Source organism: Anolis sagrei, chromosome 7 (assembly GCF_037176765.1).
Source record: "Anolis sagrei isolate rAnoSag1 chromosome 7, rAnoSag1.mat, whole genome shotgun sequence".
Lineage (NCBI taxonomy): Eukaryota > Metazoa > Chordata > Lepidosauria > Squamata > Dactyloidae > Anolis > Anolis sagrei.
The window spans coordinates 24471620-24494571 of record NC_090027.1 but is presented as its reverse complement, the minus strand read 5'-3'; the positions used below and the strand labels follow the sequence as shown (position 1 = coordinate 24494571).

Sequence of the window (22952 nt, the reverse complement as noted above, 5' to 3'; positions counted from 1 at the left end):
CAGCAAAACAACAGAGAGGAAACAATCAGGGACATCTAATCACCTCTCAACAAAAGATTGCCCCAGGCACTGCCAGGCCATCAAATGCTAATCAAGGTGGTCAGTTGAAACATTCACACCTAACTCCAGCAGACAAGAGTTCTATGTCCCACCCTGGTCATTCCACAGATATATAAACCCACTTTCCTAGTTCCAATAGACCTCTCTACCTCTGAGGATGCTTGCCATAGATGCAGGCGAAACGTCAGGAGGGAATGCCTCTAGAAAATGGCCATATAGCCCGAAAAAACCCATAACAACCCAGTGAATCCGGCCATGAAACCTTCGAGAATACATTATCTAACTTTGTCAGGCAGTTTAGTGGTTGTGGATAGTGAGATCCAAGCTACTGTGGGTTTAGCCAGGTGAGAAAAAGAAGCCAATGTTCCAGAATAAATCTCACCAAGTTGAAGCAGAAGCCAGCGAGGTTTTATTTCTATTCCAGCTGGAAAAAGATGACGGTTGCATTAATTTGCTGAAGAAATCGCCACTTTTTTTAGGCAGAAAAATACAGAATATATATTATATGCTAAACAAGGTGATCAGTTGAAACATTCACACCTAGCTCCAGCAGACAAGAGTCCTTTGTCTCACCCTGGTCATTCCACAGATATATAAATCCTTTTTCCTAGTTCCAACAGACCTCACTACCTCTGAGGATGCTTGCCATAGATGCCGGCGAAACGTCAGGAGAGAATGCCTCTAGACCATGGCCGTATAGCCTGAAAAAACCTACAACAACACAGAATATATAGTTTTCCATTCATTTCCCCCTGTGCTCACCCCCTGAGCCAGCTTTGCTGTGATTGGCTGTGATGCTAGCAAACCGGGAGGAGCAGCCGGGGACCGATGCAGCTCGTCCAATCGGAGCAAGAGCCCTGCTTCGACCACTCAGCCAATTATGAGAGAGGAGGCGGGCAACAGTGGAAACAATGAAAAATGTCGTGATTGTGAGTTATGAATGGCCCTTTCTGCACCTGTATGATAGCTTGAGCCTCCAGCCTTGATCCTGGCTATTGTCTCCTTTGTTGGAGGCTTTGATACAGAGGCTGGATGGCCATCTGTTGGGTGTGCTTTGAATGCGATTTTCCTGTTTCTTGGCAGAATGAGGTTGGACTCGATGACTTGTGAGGTCTCTTCCAAGGATTCTATGATTCTATAAAAGCATAACAAAATAAACCACGGGGTTAAAAAGAAAGAAAAGACTAAAACAATTATAACAATGTACTTGTATTTTATTTTAAGATGAGTCTCTTCAAAACACAGGATTCTATAATTAAAAGTGTTGGGGAAATAGAGCCAGAATAAAAATGGGAAGGAGAGGAGGAAATAATTCTCTTGCTTTTGGCAAACTAGACACTTTTAAAGGGAAAACAAATGCTCCTCTCCAGTCACTTCCTGTGCCTGCCATTCATTCAGTTTCCTTATCAATACAACAGGATTGTAGATTGTGTATTCTGTGGTCTTTGGCCTTTGGGAGGACGTTTGTTTAAAAACGAAACTGCAAAACACAAGGATAATCACACTGAATTCTGACATTTTGGCCGAGCGTAGTTCCAGAAGGAAAAAGGAGCTGTTTGATGCCTTCAAGTTTGGGGATGAAGTCCATTGCTCATCATGGTTTCACCGGAAACACCAGGCAGGTTTGCTCCTTGGCGGAAGTCTTGCCGTCAATCAATGTCATGGGCCGCTCTGTGTAGCTCTGGATGATGCTGGAAACACTATCAAAGAGCTGGCAAAGGGAAGGGAATGACAGAGGAGGAAAAGAGATCAGTGCCTAATAATGATAATGATAATAATAATAATAATAATAATATAACATAATAATAATAATAATAATAATAATATCACCAGACATCACAATTGTGGAAAAGAAAGAAGTCTGGATTATTGATGTCGCCATACCAGGTGACAGTCACATTGAGGAAAAACAACAGGAAAAACTCAGCCGCTATCAAGACCTCAACATAGAACTTCAAAGTGTGAAGGAGCGCGTATATTACTGCTACTAATTGTAAAGGCTTGGCCACTAATTTGTAGTGATGCCACCAAATTGTAAGGATGTATAAATATAACTGCTACCAATATGTAGAGAGTTGGTAAAAAGGAGTCACCTCTTTGTGAGGGCTTATTAAATTGATGACACAACCAATAGCTTGTAATGTTGCTTTGGTCTTTCTTCAATATGTAGCATGACTTGACTTGGAAAGGAATGGTAACACAGGCTTGACTTTAAAAAGAAACTAACAAGTTTATTGAGGTACAGAAGCATGATGGTTTCAAATGTTTCAAACTCTTAGAGGTACAGCTCTTCAAAGGTTACATTTGTAACAGTTCTTAAATAACTCTTAGGAGGTCTAATTCTTCTGACAAACAGGTCTCAAACTTAGTTCCTTTAAAAAGATGTTTCTTTCTTTAACAGATTATGTCAGGCACACACTTATCCTTTCTTTATGATGGTTCTGTTACAATAAAGATGCTTATTAGGGCTTCCCCGCTTTTTCCACAACCGTTACTTTTAATATAAATAAGTCACCCGACTTATCTAAACTATATTGGCTCAAAGCCAAAAGCTTCCTGATTCTTAATACCAAAGAATCAGGCTTCCCCTGTAGTTCTTTGACTACAGAATCCTCACTAGTTCTCCACACACAACAGAACCAGCCACTTCTGCAGGTCACCGACCACAGACTAACAGCTTTAAAATGGCTGCTCTGCCAACTCTCCATAGCAACTCAGCTCAAAGCGAGCTGAACTGGCTACCATCCCCCATTATTATGCAACATAATATACTTACCCTTACAAACACTTATCTATAACAATACATAACTGTAGATAAAAATTTACACTTCATCACACAAAGGCTCTGGCATAAACCAGTACAGGAGGTCCCAGTGGTCATTGGCGCACTGGGTGCCGTGCCAAAAGATCTCAGCCAGTGCTCACCTACAAAGCCCTAAACGGTTTGGGACCTGCCTACCTGCATGATCGCATCTCCATTTACGAACCCACACGCTCCCTTCGATCATCTGGAGAGGCCCTGCTCACGATCCCACCTGCGTTGCAGGCGCGTTTGGTGGGGATGAGGGACAGGGCCTTCTCTGTGGTGGCCCTCCGACTCTGGAACTCTCTCCCCAAGGACATCAGACAAGGCCCAACATTGGCTGTCTTTAGGAAGAGCCTGAAGACCTGGCTGTTCCAGTGTGCCTTTCCAGAATAGGAAACTCCTGGCTTCAAGTCCCAAATGCACTTTGCTAGAGATTCAGGATTATCTGCACATTGCACCTACCTCCATATACCTCTACATATTACCTGTCAAGTTCAGCATTTTTAAATTTTGTCCATTACATTTGGCCCGGCCTTTAGGTTTTAATTGCTTCACGATGTTATTGTCCTACTGTTCTATTGTTTTGCTTGATGTTTTATTATTTGCTTATGAGTTTATTGTGTATTGTATGTTGTTGATTGTTGGCGGCCTTGGCCTTTGTAAGCCGCATCGAGTCCTTCGGGAGATTTTGCGGGTATAAGTAAAGTTAATAATAATAATAATAAAAATTTGGAAACAATAAACATCGACAAAATCACGATCTGTCAACTGCAAAAGGCCACCTGACTTGGATCTGCATGCATCATTCGAAAATACATCACACAATCCTAGACGCTTGGGAAGTGTTCGACTTATGATTTTGTGATACAAAATCCAGCATATAGATCTTGTTTGCTGTGACATACTGTGCTTTTGTGTCAACAACAACAACAACAACACTTTATTTATATTCCACCCTTCTCCCCGCGGGGACTCAGAGCGGATTACAGTATATAAGCAGACATAGGCAAACATTCAGTGCCTTATTACAATGGCATACAATGAGACACAAACACACAGGCAAAAGCAAAGGCTTCTCCTTTCATTTCTGGCTTTGGAGGCGGTGCTCATCACCAGCTCCGGGAGAGGGGCTCTTTCTCCATTTCCAAAGTGAGGAGTCTGCATCCATAGACACTTTTTTTGTCGTGTGGGTGGCATAACTACTTGGAATGTCTTTCTGCCCTCTCCCACCAAAGCGATACCTATTGATTTACTCACATTTGCACATTTGCACTGCGTTCCCTTATTTCTCTCGGGAAATCCTATCCCAGTTATATCCTACCTTGTTCACATCAGCATTATTTTTTTAACTTTAATCGTTTACATTTGGCCCGGCCATTGATTTTAAATGCTTATACGTCACCGTTGTTTATTGCTTATTTTTGTTTATGTGATTTATATGATTTGTATTGTATTGTTTGCTTATTATGTTTTGTTTATTGATGTTTGTTTATTGATGTATTGTGGGCCTGGCCTCATGAAAGCCGCACCGAGTCCCTTGGGGAGATGGTAGCGGGGTACAAATAAAGATTATTATTATTATTATTATTATTATTATTATTATTATGGGAAGCCCCCGGTGGCGCAGTGGGTTAAAGCCCTGTGCCGGCAGGACTGAAGACCGACAGGTCGCAGGTTCAAATCTGGGGAGAGGCGGATGAGCTCCCTCTATCAGCTCCAGCTCCTCATGCAGGAACATGAGAGAAGCCTCCCACAAGGATGATAAAAACATCAAATCATCCAGGCATCCCCTGGGCAACGTCCTTGCAGACGGCCAACAGGAGCGACTCCTGACACAACAAAAAAATTTATTATTATTATTATTAATCTGCTAGGTTGGCAGGAGCTAGGGCTAACAGTGAGCTCATTCCATCTCGCAGATTTGAACTGCCAACCTTCAGGTCAGCAGTTCAGCAGCACAAGGGTTTAACCCATTGTGCCACCCTGAGGGGGAAAAGACTGAGGGGGAAAAGGAAGGGGGCTGAGGCTGTTAGGATTTGTGGAAGCTGAAGTCCAAAACATTGGGAGGCTGACGTTTGCCCATGCCTGCTATAGGGGGATCTAGATATTCCTAGAAAGAACAGTTTAACGATATCTGTAAAAGTCAAATCTGCCAATAGGGTGAATTAATCAAAGGTGTGTTTTTGCAGAGGCAGCAATGGGGACATAGCTACAGAGATGTATCTCTAGGTGCCAGTTGTATGTTTCCTGATGTGGGATATTAGCCACTGTCCATATTTTCAAATCTGGATCCCACCAGAAAGGTCTGCCTTGCAAACCAGGGTCCTACCTCCTCCTGGCTCCTGCCATCCTTGCCCAGCGAGTACTGGTGGCTGCTCTCAATGTAGCGGATGGGGATGTTGTAGACATGGCTCTTGTAAAGCACAGCCAAAGTGAAGGGCTGGTTGCCACCGTATCGCGAGCTCCGCCTCACCAGGTAGGCGCTATCCTGCCATAAAGGCCCAAAGATTAGGGTTAGAGGGGCTGACTCCAAAAGGATTTAGAACTCCCTTTTTTGGTGAGGGGGGAACACACACATCGTTTTGATGTACCCCTTTACCTTGTTATACTGGAGAAGGGCAGCCTCAGCCGTTTGCCGGTCACAGCTGCCTGCATACCAGGCCTTGTTTTGCATGCCACATTCCTGCATGACAAACACAACAGGGGTGATGACACAATTGTTAAAACACAGTTGTCACAGTGGTGTTAGGTCATGTAAAAATCAGTTGGTGAGTGTGTTCACTGAAAATGCAAAGCACAAGGCTGATTGGTTGGGCCACGCCCAAGAAGCTAGCTGAGCCTGGGAGTTTTGGCAACAGTTACATATTTGGGCTTTAGCCGTGCAGGAGTTTGCAGAGAGAGATAGTTCTTGCTTCATAAGCTGGTGGAAGAGAATCTTCCACATGGATACCATTTAAATCTCTCTCAAAGGACATTGTGTGAGTCAATACAACTGTTCACATGACTGTATATATGTTGCTCTGCATTACAAAGAATAAAATTCTTGTTCTTTACCGATCATCTGCATAGCATATTTTCTTTCTCTGGCAATACAGTGTATGGGCTGGTAAAACGTGAACTACGTGTGATTTTCATTCCTCCACAAGTGGCATACTGTTTTCCCACATGAGCAAAGCCTAGAACTCTATCATCTGCCTATATTTGTATTGAAAACACAACAGATAGCTACTGTTTCAGAATTCAATCAATAGAGAATTCAGGATGTTATTTTTGTTGTTGTTCATATAAACTTATATTCATATAAACAAATACTTCAGCTCCCACATACTTCATCATTAGCCAAGGCAACTGAGGCTTCTGGAAGCTGAAGTCCAACACACATGGAGAACTAGAGTTTGGGAATCACTGATATAAATTGCGATTGTGTGGCTTACACTCAAAAAATGAGTATCTCCAAGTTCAGGCCTTGCTCTAACAGTATAATCTCCATATTTTACCTCTGGCAAGGATCCACTCTTCAGACTACCACCTGAAAAGAGAAAGAACACGTCAGGATTGTAGGGCTGTATTTTGAGTAGGCAAAGATGACTAAAGAACTATCAGTGCAAAGGTTATAGACATATGTTGATATGATGTATAAAATATGAAATTACAAGAATTGAATTTTAGTCAAAATGTTCAGATTGCCTGTATGGTAGTCACTTCTTGGTATCATTTATCTTAAATATATTTGTCTCTGTTTAACAGAAGTTGATGTTACCTCAAGAGGCCATTGGAGAGTTATGGGAAAGAGCCGGCTGTCGCCAGCTGTCGCCCCAAGAGACCATTGAAGGGTTGTGGGTAAGAGCCAGCTGTCACCCCAAGAGGCCATTGAAGGATTGTGGGAAAGAGCCAGCTGTCACGCCAAGAGACCATTGAAGGATTGTGGGAAAGAGCCAGCTGTCGCCCCAAGAGACCATTGAAGGATTGTGGGAAAGAGCCAGCTGTCACCCCAAGAGGCCATTGGAGGATCACGGGAAAGAGCCCACTGTTACCCCAAGAGGTCATTGAAGGGTTGTGGGAAAGAGCCAGCTGTCACCCCAAAAGGCCACTAGAGCAGGCATGGGTGAACTTTGACCCTCCCTCCAGGTGTTTTGGACTTCAACTCACACAATTCCTAACAGCCATTAGAGAGAGCCAAAGTTTGTCCATGTCTGCACTAGAGATTGAGTTTAGTCAGCTACCTGAGGGACAGAGAAACTACTGCTTTGTGTTTCAATATAGTAATAGAACTATGCCTACTGACTAACTGGGTACACAAGCTAATATAGTGTGTATATGTGTATACATATATGAAGTTGATACAGGGATTGGGGAAAAGCTATGAGGCAAGATAATTAAGGGGTTATTTTAATACTGTTTAATTAATTTTATTCTACTCCGTGTTTTTTTTTATTTTTTGGGTGGATTTTTAAAATTTATTAAAATTTAAGTAAGAGCAATAAATTGTGGACTCACCCCTGTCCTCAAAGTCAGCACATAATCATGCAAGGTAACCTGATATGCCCTCAGGAAAACTTACCATCCGATGAGTTCTCTGTCAATACCTAGACAAAAAGGGAATATAGAGAATGTCAGACTAGGGATCTTGCCCTTCCCTGTAGGCTTAAGAAAAAGCAAACTGCTACGACTTCTCTCTGATTATTTATTAATAATACATGATCAATTATGATAATTAATCAGTTTCATTAAGGAAAAATAAAAGTCATTCATCAGTTTTGCCATGTTAACCACATTCTGTTGTTAATGTGACTATGTGCCCCAGTTTTCAGTCAGTTAAATTTGTGTCACGTTCAGTATATCACAGACTTGATACGCACCTGCTGGAGTCCAGGTGAGGAGATCTTTGACCTAATATTAAAGAAAAAAAATCAGAATTGGAATCAGGTATCAGCCTTGCAATTTATAGCAGTGTTGTTGTACAGCCTAAATCTGAGGCTAATGGGTTCACTGATGGTTTAGAGCAGTAGTTCCTAACCTTTGGGCCACTAGGTGTTTTGCATTTCAACTCCCAGAAATCCCAGCCAGTTTACCAGCTGTTAGGAACTGTTGGAGCTGAAGTCTAAAACACCTGGAGGCCCAAAGGCTGGGAGAGAATTGTGGGATTTCCTATGAGATTTCCTGGGGCACAAAGTGATGGAAGTTCAAGTAAGAGGAATGATGGTTTTCTCTGGGGAAAACCTGACTCAGAAAGTACAAGGTTCCAAGGTCAGGCAGATGAGCCAGAAATTGCAACATTAGATAAGAAGTCGGACAAAGAATTAAGTGGTACAGAGGGCTCCCAGGAAAAAAACACCTGGAGCTATGAGGGTAAGTAAAAGCTTTTGTTTATAGATTAGAGCACAAAATAGACACCTCTGGTCAGAGCATCTACATGGGAAAGTTGAAGTTGAAACAAAATAACTTCATGGCTGCTTATTGTAGTGAATCTTACCTAGTAATCTGAAAAGGAAGCCTGGATAACAGTAGGGCAAACCTCCATTTTGAGAGTGTAAGCCAGGGAAACAGCCATCTTGAGTGAGGATAGCTAGAAGATGGGAGGAGTTTGAGGTCTCCTGGGATTGGCTAGAACAGATGGGAGGAGCCAAGCCTTAGGAGGGAAAAGATTTCAGCTTCTGTGAAGAGGAGAATTGGGAGCTGGTGGGAAAAGAAGTGTTTTTGGAAACTGGGTTTTCAGAGAGAGTGTGTCTGTGTCAGACAGGACTGATTAGCTGACAGGAAAGGTCAGACAGCTACCTGATTTCTTGTGGGAGATAGCACAAGGGATTAGCTCTCTAGACTGAGTTAGTTAGCCGCAAGAACTCCGGGAAGAGTTAGTTGATAACTCAGGGGACTACCTAGGTTAGGTTAGTCAGTGATTCATTACTATTTCTCTGAAGTAGAGTGAAGGATTTTTGTAACCAGCAGCTATATCTGTTTGATTAGATCTGTATGTAACTAAGTGAAGAAACTTATTCCAGCAACCATCAAGCTATAGTACACTTTTGTAACAAGTCAAGCATTTTGTGCCTCTCAGAAGAAGTTAGTTGTCTGTTTTTATAAATAAATCCTTTTCTATTTAACTTTCAAAAAGGTCTCTATCGTTCCTCAATCTATCTGTAATCCTTTGTGATAATTCCAGCCTCTTTAACATCCTGATACCACAGAAAGGTCTCTTATCCAAACAGTCATTTTGGGAGGTAGGGGGAGAGCAATATTGGTGGAAGTGGGAAAGGTTTACCTCAGAAACTCATTTTAAAAATCCTAAGGCAGCTTGGGTTGGTGGCAGCATTAAACTTAAAGAAGATTAAAAGACAAACAGTGTTCACTATCATTTCACACACCTAACATCATCTCGCTACCACACCAGTGTCCAGTGGTGTGATATTACATATAATCCTTTACAGTGGTGTTCAGCTGTGAGATACTTGGTGTTAGATCACTTGCTTTTCGTTATATTGGTGGTAAGCGGTATGATTTATAATAAGATATAATTGTGCACTTCTCTATAATTGGTACCAGTGGCGAGATTGATATCGTACACTTCTTTATACTTATTAATTAGGAAGTTGTTTTCCTGAGTGTTAGTTCAGGCAAGGTAGCATTCAAAGGAGAAGCTAGGCCTGAGTTCTCTTGTTCTTGTTGCAAGTGAAGCCTTGGTTTTGCATTCAAGTATCCTGGAAGCTTTCTATGCTGCTGTTTTGTGTTCTTGCTCAAGTTTTACTAAATATACCTTTGCTTGTGGATTTACACTATGCTGGATTATATTACCTTGGGATTCTCATGAGAAATTTGGATTACTGCCTGGTTATCACCTATTGCTGACCCTTTCCTGGATTATATATCTTCTATCCTTATTCCTGATTTTCATATATTTTATGTGTTTGCTTCTACTCTGGACTGTTGTGTGGTGCTGTGGGCATAGGGGTTTCTAGGCCTGGGGTGCAACGGGCACACAAAGCTGAGACATGAGATCTATTGCCAAATTCATACAATTCTGGAAATGGAGCGGGGGGTATATACGTACCTTCCTTGCTTCAAAAGGTGAGGTATAGGAAGATTTCTGCCAGGCGATGAGGCTAGAAGGAAACAACATGGATCAGGCCCAAGAAAAAGTTGCTGTTTATGTTTGATTCCATTTTAATGTTTGTTTGTTTTGGGGTTCCAATTGTATTGAATTGATTTTGTTGTGAGCCACTTTGAGTCTCTTTTTTGAGAGAAAAAGTGGGATAACAACAACAACAGCTTTACAAAGCATTTAGCCTTCTCTGTCAAATAGTATTGTTGCCTCAACAAACTAAAACTCCCAGTATTCCATAGCATTGAGCCATGACAGCTAAAGTTATGTCAAAATGCATTATTTCTGCAATGTAGATGCACCCTTACTTACTTAGGCGATCCCTCGTAGCCTGAGGATGATGGCCCTCCAAGTGCAGCGTCTTGGTGGTGGATACGTAGGTGGCCGTGGAGACCTATTCTTGATCTGGATGTTCTCCTGCAGTGAAGACATCAGTTTCCAAGTGAAAGATGTTCCCGGTCAAAGTTGGCTTGATGCGCCTTTCTCTTGGCAAGTTTCTCCCTTTCGCCTTCCATTCGAGCCTCTTCAAATTCCACAGCACTGCTGGTCACAGCTGACGTCTAGCTGGAGCACTCAAGGGCCAGGACTTCTCAGTTCTCTCTCTGTGTCTATGCCACAGTTTTTAAAGTTAGTTTTAAGCCCATCTTTAAATCTCTTTTGCTGTCCACCAACATTACATTTTCCGTTCTTGAGTTGGGAGTATATATTAAGTGCTTTGGGACACAGTGATTGGGCATTCAGACAATGTGGCATTCAGTCCAGCGGAGTTGATGGTGAAGGAGCATCACTTCATTGCTGGTGATCTTTGCTGCTTCCAGCATGCTGACATTTGTCTGCCTGTCTTCCCAAGAGATTTGCAGGATTTTCGGAGGCACCATTGATAGAATCATTCCAGGAATTTATTTATTTATTTATTTATTTATTTGCCGTATTTATATACTGCCTTTCTCAGCCTGGTGACTTAAGTGTGCCAAGCTTGGTCCAGTTGAGTGTGACATCTGTAGGCAGTCCACGTTTTGCAGGCATATAACAGGGTTGGAAGGACAATCGTTTTATAAACAAGCACCTTGGTCTCCCTACGGATGTCCTCAGAGTGCTTCATTTGGAAAAATGCTGCACTCACAGAGCTCATGCGGTGTTATATTTCAGTGTCAACGTTGACTTTTGTGGAGAGGTGGCTGCCAAGGAAGCGGAAATGGTCAACATTTTCTAACATTACACCATTACGCTGTATTTCTGGCATTGCAGAGGGATTGGCTGGTGCCTTTTGCTGGAAGAGCACTTTGGTTTTCTATATGTTCAATGAGTGGTCGAGCTTCCTGTATGCTTCTGCAAAGGTGTTTAGAGTGGCTTGTAGGTCTTCTTCTGAATGTGCATAGACTACATTATCAAACCGTTTAGCCTTCTCTGTCAAATTATATTGGTACCTAACAAACTAAAACTCCCAGGATTTCATAGCACTGAGCCATGACAGCTAAAGTTATGTCAAATTGCATTAATTCTGCAGTGCAGATGCACCCACAGATACTCCAAAATAATAATACACTTTATTTATATTCTGCTTTATCTCCCCAGAGGGACTCAGGGCGGATTACAGTATACGCATATAAGGCAAACATTCAGTGTCTTTTACACAGTGAACAACAAGGACATACAATACACAGTCAAAGGTAAAGGTCTTGCCCTTTTCATTTTCGACGTTGGGAGGTGATGCTCAACTCCGGCCATGGGGAGGTGCTGTTGTTCCATTTTTTCCAGGCCGAGGAGCCCGCTGTTCATAGGCATCTCCAATTGTGTTTACTGGCATGTCTGCATGGGGCGCCCTTTTACCTTCCCACTGAGGTGGCAGCTATTGATCTACTCGCATTGCATGCTTTTAAACTGCTAAGTTGGCAGAAGCTAGGGCTAACAGCGGGAACTCACTCCAGCTCATGGCTTCGAACTGCCAACCCTCCGATGAGCAGATTTCCTGCAACTAGCAGTTTAACCCGCTGCACTACTGTGGTCCCTAATCCCAAATATTTTTGATCCTAAGCCTTTTGAATAAGGGAAATTCCATCTCAATCCAATCCTCATAATTTTAACTGACCAGATGCGGCCTTCTGTTTGCCAAATGTGATGTCCTATCACCCAAATATGCCCCTTTCCTTACAATGACAAGAGGTGAGACTGAATGGGTGTCTTACCTGTGTCAGGCTCACATTCCAGATAAATGGACTCTTCATGAGACTCCTGATGGCAGAAGGAGAGATACATTGGATCAGAGAGAAGCTAATCGTGAAGCATGGCTATTTTATGCCTGGTATTTTTGCTGGAGTACAAGGCAAAGCACTGGATTTCACGTTTAAAAGAGGAATTCTGCTCATCCTGCTCCTCCAAAGACCTCACTGGCAAATAGGACCACTACATGAGTCCAGAAAACTGCTACAAAAGTAGTAGTATTTTTCTTTCTTATCTTTGATAAGCATTGTGTTAACAAAGTGCAATAACCTCTGAAATGGTAAATGTGCTGGATGTATAATGCCTCCAGCTGATGCAATCTGAATTACCTTGTCTTCCTTCAAGGGCAGGAAAGGATCTGCAAAGAGATAACCAAGCTTGACACAATTCAACACACAAGCACAAGTTTACCTATTTCAGAAAGCAATTGAATGCTATTGAGAAGAGAAATGCTTGGAGGGTCATGAAATATAGCAGAGATGGGGAATATTGGGGTTAGAACAGGCATGGGCAAACTTGGGTCCTCCAGGTGTTTTGGAGTTCAACTCCCACATTTCCTAACCGTCTCAAGCCCCTTCCTTTCCCCCCTCAGCTGCTTATGCTTAAACTTCATCAGTACTTAAAGTTGGTTATGTTGGGCAAGTTTGCTCTAAATGCATCATTGGTGGAGTTCAGTGTGCTCTCTGGCTGTAGGGTAAACTATAACTCCCACTATGGTGACTTGGTCCCCGCAAACCTCTCCAGTAGGCTGAATTAGTCGTGGGGGTTCTGTGTGCCAAGTTTGGTCCAGGTCCATCATCGGTTGTGGGTGAATTACAACTTCCAGAAAGAAAGGTCAGTTTCCCCAAGTGTGGTTTAGGTCCATCGTTGGTAGAATTCAGAATGCTCTTAGATTACAGGTGAACTATACATCTCAGTACCTACAGCTCCTATAAATCATGGTGAATTCTCCCCAAACCTCTCTAGTATGGTCTGTTGCTGATCGATTCCTCTGTTTGCTGTGTGCCATAGAAAAAAATAGGAAAGGGTTAAGGGAGGAGCAGTGGGCAGGGTTATGCAAATGCCACACCAATTGAGAGAGTAAGAAACACTGGGATGTCTGTGGTGGAGGAAAAATAGAAAATCTAGAATGAAATTGTCCCTATATGAAAGTCTTCACTTGGGTGGTGAGCAGTGTGGTGTTTGTGGAGGACATTAGCGGGGCTCTTGGACATGTTCATGGTGCTCACTATAACCTGCAATGACATTGGAGAGAGGGTCATTGGTATTTCCTACGTAGAAAATCTAGAATGAAATTGTCCCTATATGAAAGTCTTCACTTGGGTGGTGAGCAGTATGGTGTTTGTGGAGAACATTGGAAGGGCTCTTGGACATGTTCATGGTGCTCACTATAACCTGCAATGACATTGGAGGGAGGGTTATTGGTGTTTCCTACGTGTTGAGAGCTATAGCTATTTGTGGAAGTGGGAACTTGTCTGTGTAAGTGGAGACCCCAGTCACACACATATATGCATATTTTCACTTTTATTATGTGTATAGATTATTATTATTATATCATCCTTCAGCACCACAACCCAACTCTTGCCCAGATTTCAGGAGACACAATTCTACATACCTTTGTTTGTAGCATCCTTTATTTCGAATCCAGGGGAAGGTAACACTGGAAGGGATACTCGGCGAGCTGAGAGAGGCAGCCCCATGGCATTTTTCATTATCCCTTTCTGCAGAGCTGGAAAGAAAAGAAATGTCAACCGATTTACCATTTATTGACCCATGTGGAACCAGGGAAGCCAGGCTGTGGAGGGGAGAAAACAATGCTGGCCAAAAGGACTAGAGAAAAAAAGAACAAGGCTGCAACAAAATATTGCAATTTTAAGTGAAGTCTCACTTATTGTGCCAGAGTCTTCACTTAAGAATCTGTTATGGGCGCGAAGTTCATACATAGAAAAGTGTTTCTCAACCTGGGGTTGGGACCCCTTGGGCGGGGGTTGCAAGGGGGTTTAGAAGGGGTCACCAAAGACCTTCCTAATGCTGTGACCCCTTAATACAGTTCTTCATGTTGTGGTGACCCTCAAACATAAAATTGGAATACTGGTGTGGTTTGGGTGGGGTTGATTTTGTCATGGGAGTTGTAGTTGCTGGGATTTAAAGTTCATCTACAATCCAAGACAATTCTGAACTTACCAACGATGGAATTCAACCAAACTTGGCACTTGTATAGGAAGGATAATAATAGTGAGGATAGTTTTTACGGTGTGGTGAGTGAATTAGAATCAGACATCCTGAGGAGTGAGGTTGAATAGGCCTTAAGAAGCATTGCTAACAACAAGGCAGCAGGAGATGACGGGATCCCAGCGGAACTGTTCAAAATCTTGAAAGATGATGCTGTCAAGGTGATGCATGCCATATGCCAGCAAATATGGAAAACACAAGATTGGCCATCAGACTGGAAAAATCAACTTATATCCCCATACCAAAAAGGGGAAGGCTAAAGACTGCTCAAACTTCCATACAGTGGCCCTTATTTCTCATGCCAGGAAGGTCATGCTCAAGATCCTGCAAGGAAGACTCCAGCAATACATGGAGAGAGAGTTACCAGATGTACAAGCTGGGTTTAGAAAAGGCAGAGGAAGGAGAGACCAGATTGCCAATATCTGGATGCTGGATAATGGAGAAAGGCAGGGAGTTTCAGAAAAACATCTATTTCTGTTTTATTGAATATTCTAAAGCCTTTGACTGTGTGGATCATGATAAATTGTGGCAAGTTCTTGGTGGCATGGGCATACCAAATCACCTTGTTTCTCTACTAAAGAATCTGTATAAGGACCAAGTAGCAACAGTCAGAATTCATCATGGAACAACAGACTGGTTCAAGATTGGGAAAGGCGCACGGCAGGCTTGTCTACTTTCACCCAACCTTGTATGCAGAACACATCATGCGATGTGTGGGGCTTGATGAATGCAAAGCTGAGGTTAAAATTGCTGGAACAAACATTAACAACCTTAGATATGCAGATGATACCACTTTGATTGCCGAAAGCAAGGAGGAGCTGAGGAGCCTTCTAATCAAGGTGAAAGAAGAAAACGCAAAAGCTGGGTTGCAGCTAAACATCAGAAAAACCAAGATTATGGCAACCGGACTGACTGATAACTGGCAAATAGAGGGAGAAAACATGGAGGCAGTGACAGACTTTGTATTTCTAGATGCAAAGATTAGTGCACACGCAGACTGCAGCCAGGAAATCAGGAGACGCTTACTTCTTGGGAGGAGAGCAAGGACCAATCTTGATAAAATAGTAAAGAGTAGAGACATCACACTGGCAACGAAGATCCAGATAGTCAAAGCAATGGTATTCCCCATAGTAACCTACGGATGTGAGAGCTGGACCATAGGGAAAGAAGGCTGAGCGAAGGAAGAGAGATGCCTTTGAACTGTTGGAGGAAAATTCGGAGAGTGCCTTGGACCACAAGAAGATCCAACCAGTCCATACTTCAGGAAATAAAGCCTGACTGCTCGTTGGAGGGAAGGATAGTAGAGGCCAAGATGAAGTACTTTGGCCACATCATGTGAAGAAAGGAAAGCTTAGAGAAGACAATTATGCTGGGGGAAAAGGAAGGAAAAAGGAAGAGGGGTCGACCAAGGGCAAGATGGATGGATGGCATCCTTGAAGTGACTGGATTGACCATGAAGGAGCTGGGGGTATTGACGGCTGACAGGGAGCTTTGGTGTGGACTTGTCCATGAGGTCACAAAGAGTCGGAAACGACTGAACAAATGAACAACAACAACCAAAAAGGTGCTCCTTACTGGGTTGTTGTAGGCTTTTTCCGGACTATATGGCCATGTTCTAGAGCAGAGGTCCTCAAACTTTTTAAACAGAGGGCCGTTTCACAGTCCCTCAAACTGTTGGAGGGCCAGATTATAAATTTGAAAAAAGCATGAATGAATTCCTATGCACACTGCACATATCTTATTTGTAGCGCAAAAAACACTTTAAAATAATATAATAATTAAAATGAAGAACAAATTTAACAAGTAAAACTTATTAGTATTTCAATGGGAAGTGTGGGCCTGCTTTTGGCTGATGAGGTAGGATTGTTGTTGTTGTTGTTGTTGTTGTTGTGTGCTTTCAAGTTTTTTCAGACTTAGGTTGACCCTGAGTGAGGGTCGGGTCAATGACCTTGAAGGGCCGCATTCGGCCCTCGGGCCTTAGTTTGAGGACCCCTGGTCTAGAGGCATTCTCTCTTAGGTACTCCTTACGGTTTTTGCAGTCTCTTCTTCTTACCTCTTTCTAAGGCTTCAAAATTGAATGTTTCTTCCACAATGCCTCTGTCAGTCCCAGATTTTGACAGAAACTGCAAGAAAGGTGTGTTAATATGTATCATCCATGTAATGCCCTCAATCATCTTTCAAGGAGTTGAGAAAATGAGATGTCTTGGAGATGGGAACTAAGTCTAAACATGACGTGCATTTATTTTGTGCGCACATTTGATATACACAACATGAAGGCAATACAGTAGGGTCTCACTTATGCAACATAAACAGGCTAGCAGAACGTCGGAGAAACGAAAATGTTGGATAATACGGAGTCTCCTCCTGTTACCCGTCTGACGCAGTGCTAGACACCTGGAATACCAAAAACAGGGACTCAGAGGTTTAAGGCAAGGCAACACCTCAGGCTAGAGTGGCGCATCAGGAAGTGCCTGCTCTTTCTAAAATAGCAACTCAGCACTGGGGCAAGAGAATATTCCAGGATTTCTCTGCCATTGGAAGAAGCTCTAACTACTTCGCCTCCAAGCTAGCTTTGAGTTTAGATAGGGAAAGACCTGCTCTTTCTAGTATAGCGACTCAGGGCTAGGGTAGAGAGAATTCCAGGATTTCTCCACCATTGGAAGAAGTTAACTCAGCAGCTGAAGGGAAAAGTCAGAAAGGAACAGCCACATGATTTTATAAGTTGACTGTTTGTATTTGTAACCTCAACAAGTTGTGCCAAGCCTGACAAGGACTTTGAGAAAATAAAATTATTGTTTGATGTTCAATCTGGAGATGTCTTCGGGACTCCTGAGCTTCAAAGTAAGGCCCCAGCGGTCCACCCGGCTAAAGAAAGGAGCACATCATAGTTTCAATGAATCCACTTTAAATCCGGTTTTGCCTCCTGCAGAATTCAAGGGTTTGTATTTTAGTGAGACTGTTAAAGACTCCTCCCTAAACTACAAACCCCAGGAGGCAGCAACTGAATTTAATTCTGTAGGAGGCAGCAACCGGATTCACTCTCTAGTGTGATGAGGTCCTTTATCAACATTTTAACAATTGAGCAGGAAGCTGAAATCCTTCTTGTTTGCAACTCTCATCACTGGAGAGAATTTGCATCGAGAGGGAAGCCCTTTCACATTCTCAAGCACACATCTCACCATCCTGGGTCTTGGCTGGAGGTTACTTGGTTCAGAGCAGCGCCTTGCAGCTGCACGATCTAAAGGAAGAGACAGAATTGAATTGAATTACATAACTTTATTCTCATTGTGCTATTTCACCATGAAATTAAATGACTTACTAACCATAAGTCAGAGAGAAAGAAAGAGGGCGGGTGATGCTAGAGAATTACAACATTGTACAGTTGGAAAAGAACACAACAACCATCTACCCCAACTCCCCAATTCACCTAAAGCACTCCAGAGTTATGGCTTCCCCAACCTTTGTTTGAAAACCTCCCACAAAGGAGAGTCCACTATCTTCAATAAGATACATTAAAACACTCACACTGGGGAGAATCCCCATATAACTTCCTGGAGTGTAGACAGAACTTTACTTTGAGTACAAATCTACATTTACGTCAAAGGACTCAGAATGGAGAGAAACCCTATACATGTCCGGAATGTGGACAGAGCTTCACTCATAATTCAGATCTACATAAACATCAAATGACCATCTTCAATAAGATGCATTAAAGCACTCACACTGGGGAGAAACCCTATAAATGCCTGGAGTGTGGACAGAGCTTCACTCAACATGGAAGTCTACACAAACATCAAAGGGGGAAAACCCTATAAATGCCTGGAGTGTGGACAGAGCTTCACTCAACATGGAGGTCTACACAAACATCAATGGGGGAAAACCCTATAAATATCTGGAGTGTGGACAGAGCTTCACTCAATGTGGAAGTCTACACAAACATCAAAGGAGGACAACCCTATAAATGCTTGGAGTGTGGACAGTTTCACTCAATGTGGAAGTCAACACAAACATCAAAGGGGGAAAACCCTATAAATGCTTGGAGTGTGGACAGAGCTTCACTCAATATGGAAGTCTACACAAACATCAAAGGAGGAAAACCCTATAAATGCTTGGAGTGTGGACAGAGCTTCACTCAACGTGGAAGTCAACACAAACATCAAAGGAGGAAAACCCTATAAATGCTTGGAGTGTGGACAGAGCTTCACTCAATGTGGAAGTCAACACAAACATCAAAGGAGGAAAACCCTATAAATCCTTGGAGTGTGGACAGAGCTTCACTCAACGTGGAAGTCTACACAAACATCGAAGGGGGGAAACCCTATAAATGCCTGGAGTGTGGAAAGAGCTTCACTCAACGTGGAAGTTTACACAAACATCAAAAGGGGGCCCCGGTGGCGCAGTGGGTTAAAGCCCTGTGGGACTGAAGACCAACAGGTCGCAGGTTCGAATCCGGGGAGAGGCGGATGAGCTCCCTCTATCAGCTCCAGCTCCTCATGCGGGGACATGAGAGAAGCCTCCCACAAGGATGATAAAAACATCAAATCATCCGGGCATCTCCTGGGCAATGCCCTTGCAGGCGGCCAATTCTCTCACACCAGAAGCGACTTGCAGTTTCTCAAGTCGCTCCTGACACGACTAATAATAATCAAAAGGGGGAAAACCCTATAAATGCTTGGAGTGTGAACAGAGCTTCACTCAATGTGGAAGTCTACACAAACATCAAAGGACTCACACTGAGGAGAAACCCTATAAATGTCTTGAGTGTGGACAGAGCTTCTAAGGTAGATTTCTAACATTGTGAATTATGAAAATAATGGAAACAGATGTAGGATATGGGTTCCTCTTATGTTCCAAGTATCCAAGAGCCATTTTGAGTCTTGTTCAAGAAAGCAAAATGGAGTATAAATAAAGAATATAATAAATATTTGTATTATTTCTCCCAACCGCCCCAACCAATTATTATTGCCAGATCCATACTCAAGCCAATAACTTTACCAAGATACATGCTCTCTGCAGCTTCCAGCTGGTGGGCTGCAGCCAACATCTTGCCTTGCCCTTCACTTGGGGGGATTTCGTAGGTATAGTGGTCCTCTTCTTCCTCCTCCTCTTCAGCGTCACTATTCCTGTGAATCTAAGCCATTATGAGGAAGTTGAATGATGCTCCTGTGCATCTGAATGCAAATGTAAGAGTGAGGATCCTAGGAAGAGGCTGAAGTTCAGAAGGTAGAGCATTTGCTTTGCATCCAGAAGCCTAGTTCTTGGAATTTACTGGTAGAACTGGGAAAGACCCCATAATTGACATATTGGGGAAACAATGAGTCAGTATAGGCCCTGCATGGGCAAACTTCAGCCCTTCAGATGTTTTGGACTTCAACTCCTATAATTCTGTTAGGAATTGTAGGAGTTGAAGTCCAAAACACCTGGAGGCCTGAAGTTTGCCCATGCCTGGTATAGGCCAACCTTATACAAATATAGTACTAAGACAACATTGTTACAGATTTCTAGATTATCTACTTTGATGAGGCACTAGAGCAATGTTTCTCAACCTTCTTAATGCCACAGCCCCTTAATACAGTTCCTCAGGTTGTGGTGACCCCCAACCATAAAATTATTTTCGTTGCTACTTCTTAACTGTAATTTTGCTACTGCTATGAACTGTAATGTAAATATCTAATATGCAGGACGTATTTTCATTCACTGGACCAAATTTGGCACAAATACCCAACATGCCCAAATTTGAATACTGGTGGGGGTTAGGAGGATTGATTTTGTCATTTGGGAGTTGTAGTTGCTGGGATTTATAGTTCACCAACAATCAAGGAACATTCTGAACTCCACCAATGATGGAACTGAACCAAACTTGGCACACAGAACTCCTATGACCAACAGAAAATACTGGGAGGGTTTGGTGGGCATTGACCTTGAGTTTTGGAGTTGTAGTACACCTACATCCAGAGAGCACTGTGGACTCAAAGAATGATGGATCTGGATTAAACTTGGTACGAATAACTCAATATGCCCAAATGTGAACACTTGACATTTGGGACTTGTTGTTGCTGGGAGTTATAGTTCGTCTGCAATCAAAGGACATTCTGGACCCCATCAATTTGGCCAAACTTCCCACATAGAACATTCATGCCTTGAAGGGACTTGGTGGCATGAGCCTCCCTCCAGCCTCCCATGTTCTTCCTCGCCCGCACATGCGCACCATGCTGCCATGCGCTGCACACGCCTGCTCTCCCCTCCTCGCTTGGAGTCTCAGAAACAGCCCTTCCCTTGGCTGAGAGGCTGGCCAATCACAGCGGAGGAGGGCTTTTGGTGGGAGGATTCAACGTCTGTTTCCAAAAAGGAAGAGAAGGACAGACAGAGAGAACTTCAGCCTTCTTTGCTGAAGGGATTCGTAAGAACATCAAAAATATATGTTTTCTGGTGGTCTTTGGCGATCTTTTGGCGACCCCCTCACAACCCCCCCAGGTGTCCTGACCCCCCAGGTTGAGAAACGCTGCTCTTCAGTGTGATGGCAAATCCACTGAAGAATCCTAAGTACAACTGAGTCACACAAATAGATTTAACAGTGTGATGAAGGTAGGAAAATAATCCATTTCATTTCTAAACAGAATATGAGTGAGCACTATGATAAACATACTCTACCAAACACTTCCCTGCTTCAGTGTGATGAAGTCCAGAAACTGGAATAAACTGCTTACCATCTGCTGCTGGTTTTCTGAAATACACAAAGAGATTTGAGTCAGTCTGGTTCTCAGAGCAAGACAATGAGCTCAACTTGGGAGCGATATGAGGCCACCACTCCCTTCCGGCCCTAGGGATCAAGGAAGGGGAAAGAGAGAACAAGAAAACAACCCTTTAGAATCAGGCACGGGCAAACTTTCTAACTTGGGGGCCACAGACTAGCACTTCCTGCTAGGAGGACTGGTTGCCCGGTGATGGAAGGAAGGAATAATAATAATATAATAACTATAATATAATAATATAATAACTATAATATAATAATATAGCAAGGATATAAATATAATTATTTATATCCTGCTTTTCTCCCTAAGCAGCTCACATTTTCAAACAATACACATTAACCATGTGTAAACAATAAACAATAAGGAAAGGAAGGACAAAAGGGAAGGAAGGAAGGAAGGAAGAAAGGAGGAAGGTAAAAGAGAAGGAAGGGAGGAAGAGAATGATGGAGGGAAGGGAAGGATAAAGGAGAGAAAGAAGGAAAAATGAAAGAGAAGGAAGGAAAGAAGGAAGGAAGGAAGGTGAAAGAGGGAGGAAAGAAGGAAGGATAAAATGGAGAAAGAGAGAGAGAAAGAGGGAAGGGAGAAATGACAGAAGGAAGGAAAGACAAAATGGAGGGAAGGATGAAAGGGTGGAAGGGAAAGATGGAAGCAGGCCCGTAGCCAGGATTTCGATTCGGGGGTGGGGGTGGGCTGAGTTTGTTTCGGGGGGGGGGGGGAGGCTGAGTCTGAGTGAAAGAGGGTCTACCCTAGCAAACCTTTTGTAGCGTTACCCCAATACCCCCATGCATATGGGATATATTGAGTATGGTGATCAGATCATGATATGAATAAACATAACAGTTTAAATAATGCACCAGTAAGGCCTTCTCGCGGACCATCATGAGAATTTGGTCATGTCCCCCCCCCCCCCCAGCTACATGCCTGGATGGAAGGAAGGAAAGGAGGAAGGAAAGAGAAGGAGGGGAGGAAGAGAAGGTTGGAAGGAAAGGGAAGGAAGAAGGAAGGGAGAGAAGGATAAAGGAAAGAGAGAAGGAAGGAAAGAAAAAGAGGGAGAGAGGTAGGAAAGAGGCAAGGAAAGAAGGACATCCATCAAGTCGGGCCAGTGTGAACCATTGGTGGCTTACCTGGTCTCCTTGGAGGCACTGGTGGAATCTGAGACCTTGAGAAAGAATAGAAGACATGGGCAAATTCTAATATTTCATGCAATCATGTAGCCTTTCCATTAGGTGCTGGAAAGATGTTTATATCTATCTAGACATCTCTCTTCCTATATATATGTGTGCATTTCCCCTGCACAAACTGGGCACAAATCCTAAATATGCCCAAATGTGAACACTGGTGGGGTTTGGGGAAAATAGAGCTTGATATTTGGGAGTTGTAATTGCTGGGATTTATAGTTCACCTACAATCAAAGAGAATTATGAACCCTACCAATTATGGAAATGGGCCAAATTTCCCACACAGAACTTCTATGACCAACAGAAAATACTGTTTCCTTGCACAGCAAATTTGCTATGCAAGGTTATGGCAAAAAAAAGGAAATACCTACAATAGAAGACTGGAACAAAAAAAATCATGGGTATAAGACACATGGATAGGCTAAGCTATTTACTACAAAAATATAAAGGGAAAATAGAAAAAGAGACAGACTGGAAAATGACAAATGAATATCTAAAATAAAATATAAAAAGTAGGATATATATAAGTATAGAAATGCCCCACAATATAATAAAAAGTAAGACAAAATAAGAAAAGAAAGGATGGAAACTGAAAAACTACAAAAGAA

The 22952-nt window shown here is 42.7% G+C and overlaps 1 protein-coding gene across 1 annotated transcript; it reads right to left on the bottom strand.

The window, feature by feature from the left end:
- Positions 1-1253: 1253 nt before the first annotated feature.
- On the bottom strand, positions 1254-22405 carry SH2D6 (SH2 domain containing 6). Its single transcript, XM_067470608.1, has 12 exons — positions 22291-22405; positions 21122-21138; positions 19410-19545; positions 17594-17652; positions 16468-16537; positions 13798-13911; positions 12512-12540; positions 12149-12194; positions 6364-6395; positions 5466-5549; positions 5196-5354; positions 1254-1771 (listed from the first exon to the last, which is right to left on the bottom strand). The coding sequence occupies exons 2-12, from the start codon at positions 21122-21124 to the stop codon at positions 1655-1657; spliced, it is 849 nt and encodes a 282-aa protein (XP_067326709.1). The 5' UTR covers positions 21125-21138; positions 22291-22405; the 3' UTR covers positions 1254-1654.
- Between the last annotated feature and the right edge of the window lie 547 nt (positions 22406-22952).

Coding starts and splice junctions, on each gene's coding strand:
- SH2D6 (XM_067470608.1), bottom strand. Junction 13,912..16,467: donor TTTTGAAGCCTTAGAAAGAG/GTAAGAAGAAGA, acceptor TTTTCTTTCCAG/CTCTGCAGAAAGGGATAATG. Junction 12,541..13,797: donor AAAGGATGCTACAAACAAAG/GTATGTAGAATT, acceptor ATCTCTTTGCAG/ATCCTTTCCTGCCCTTGAAG.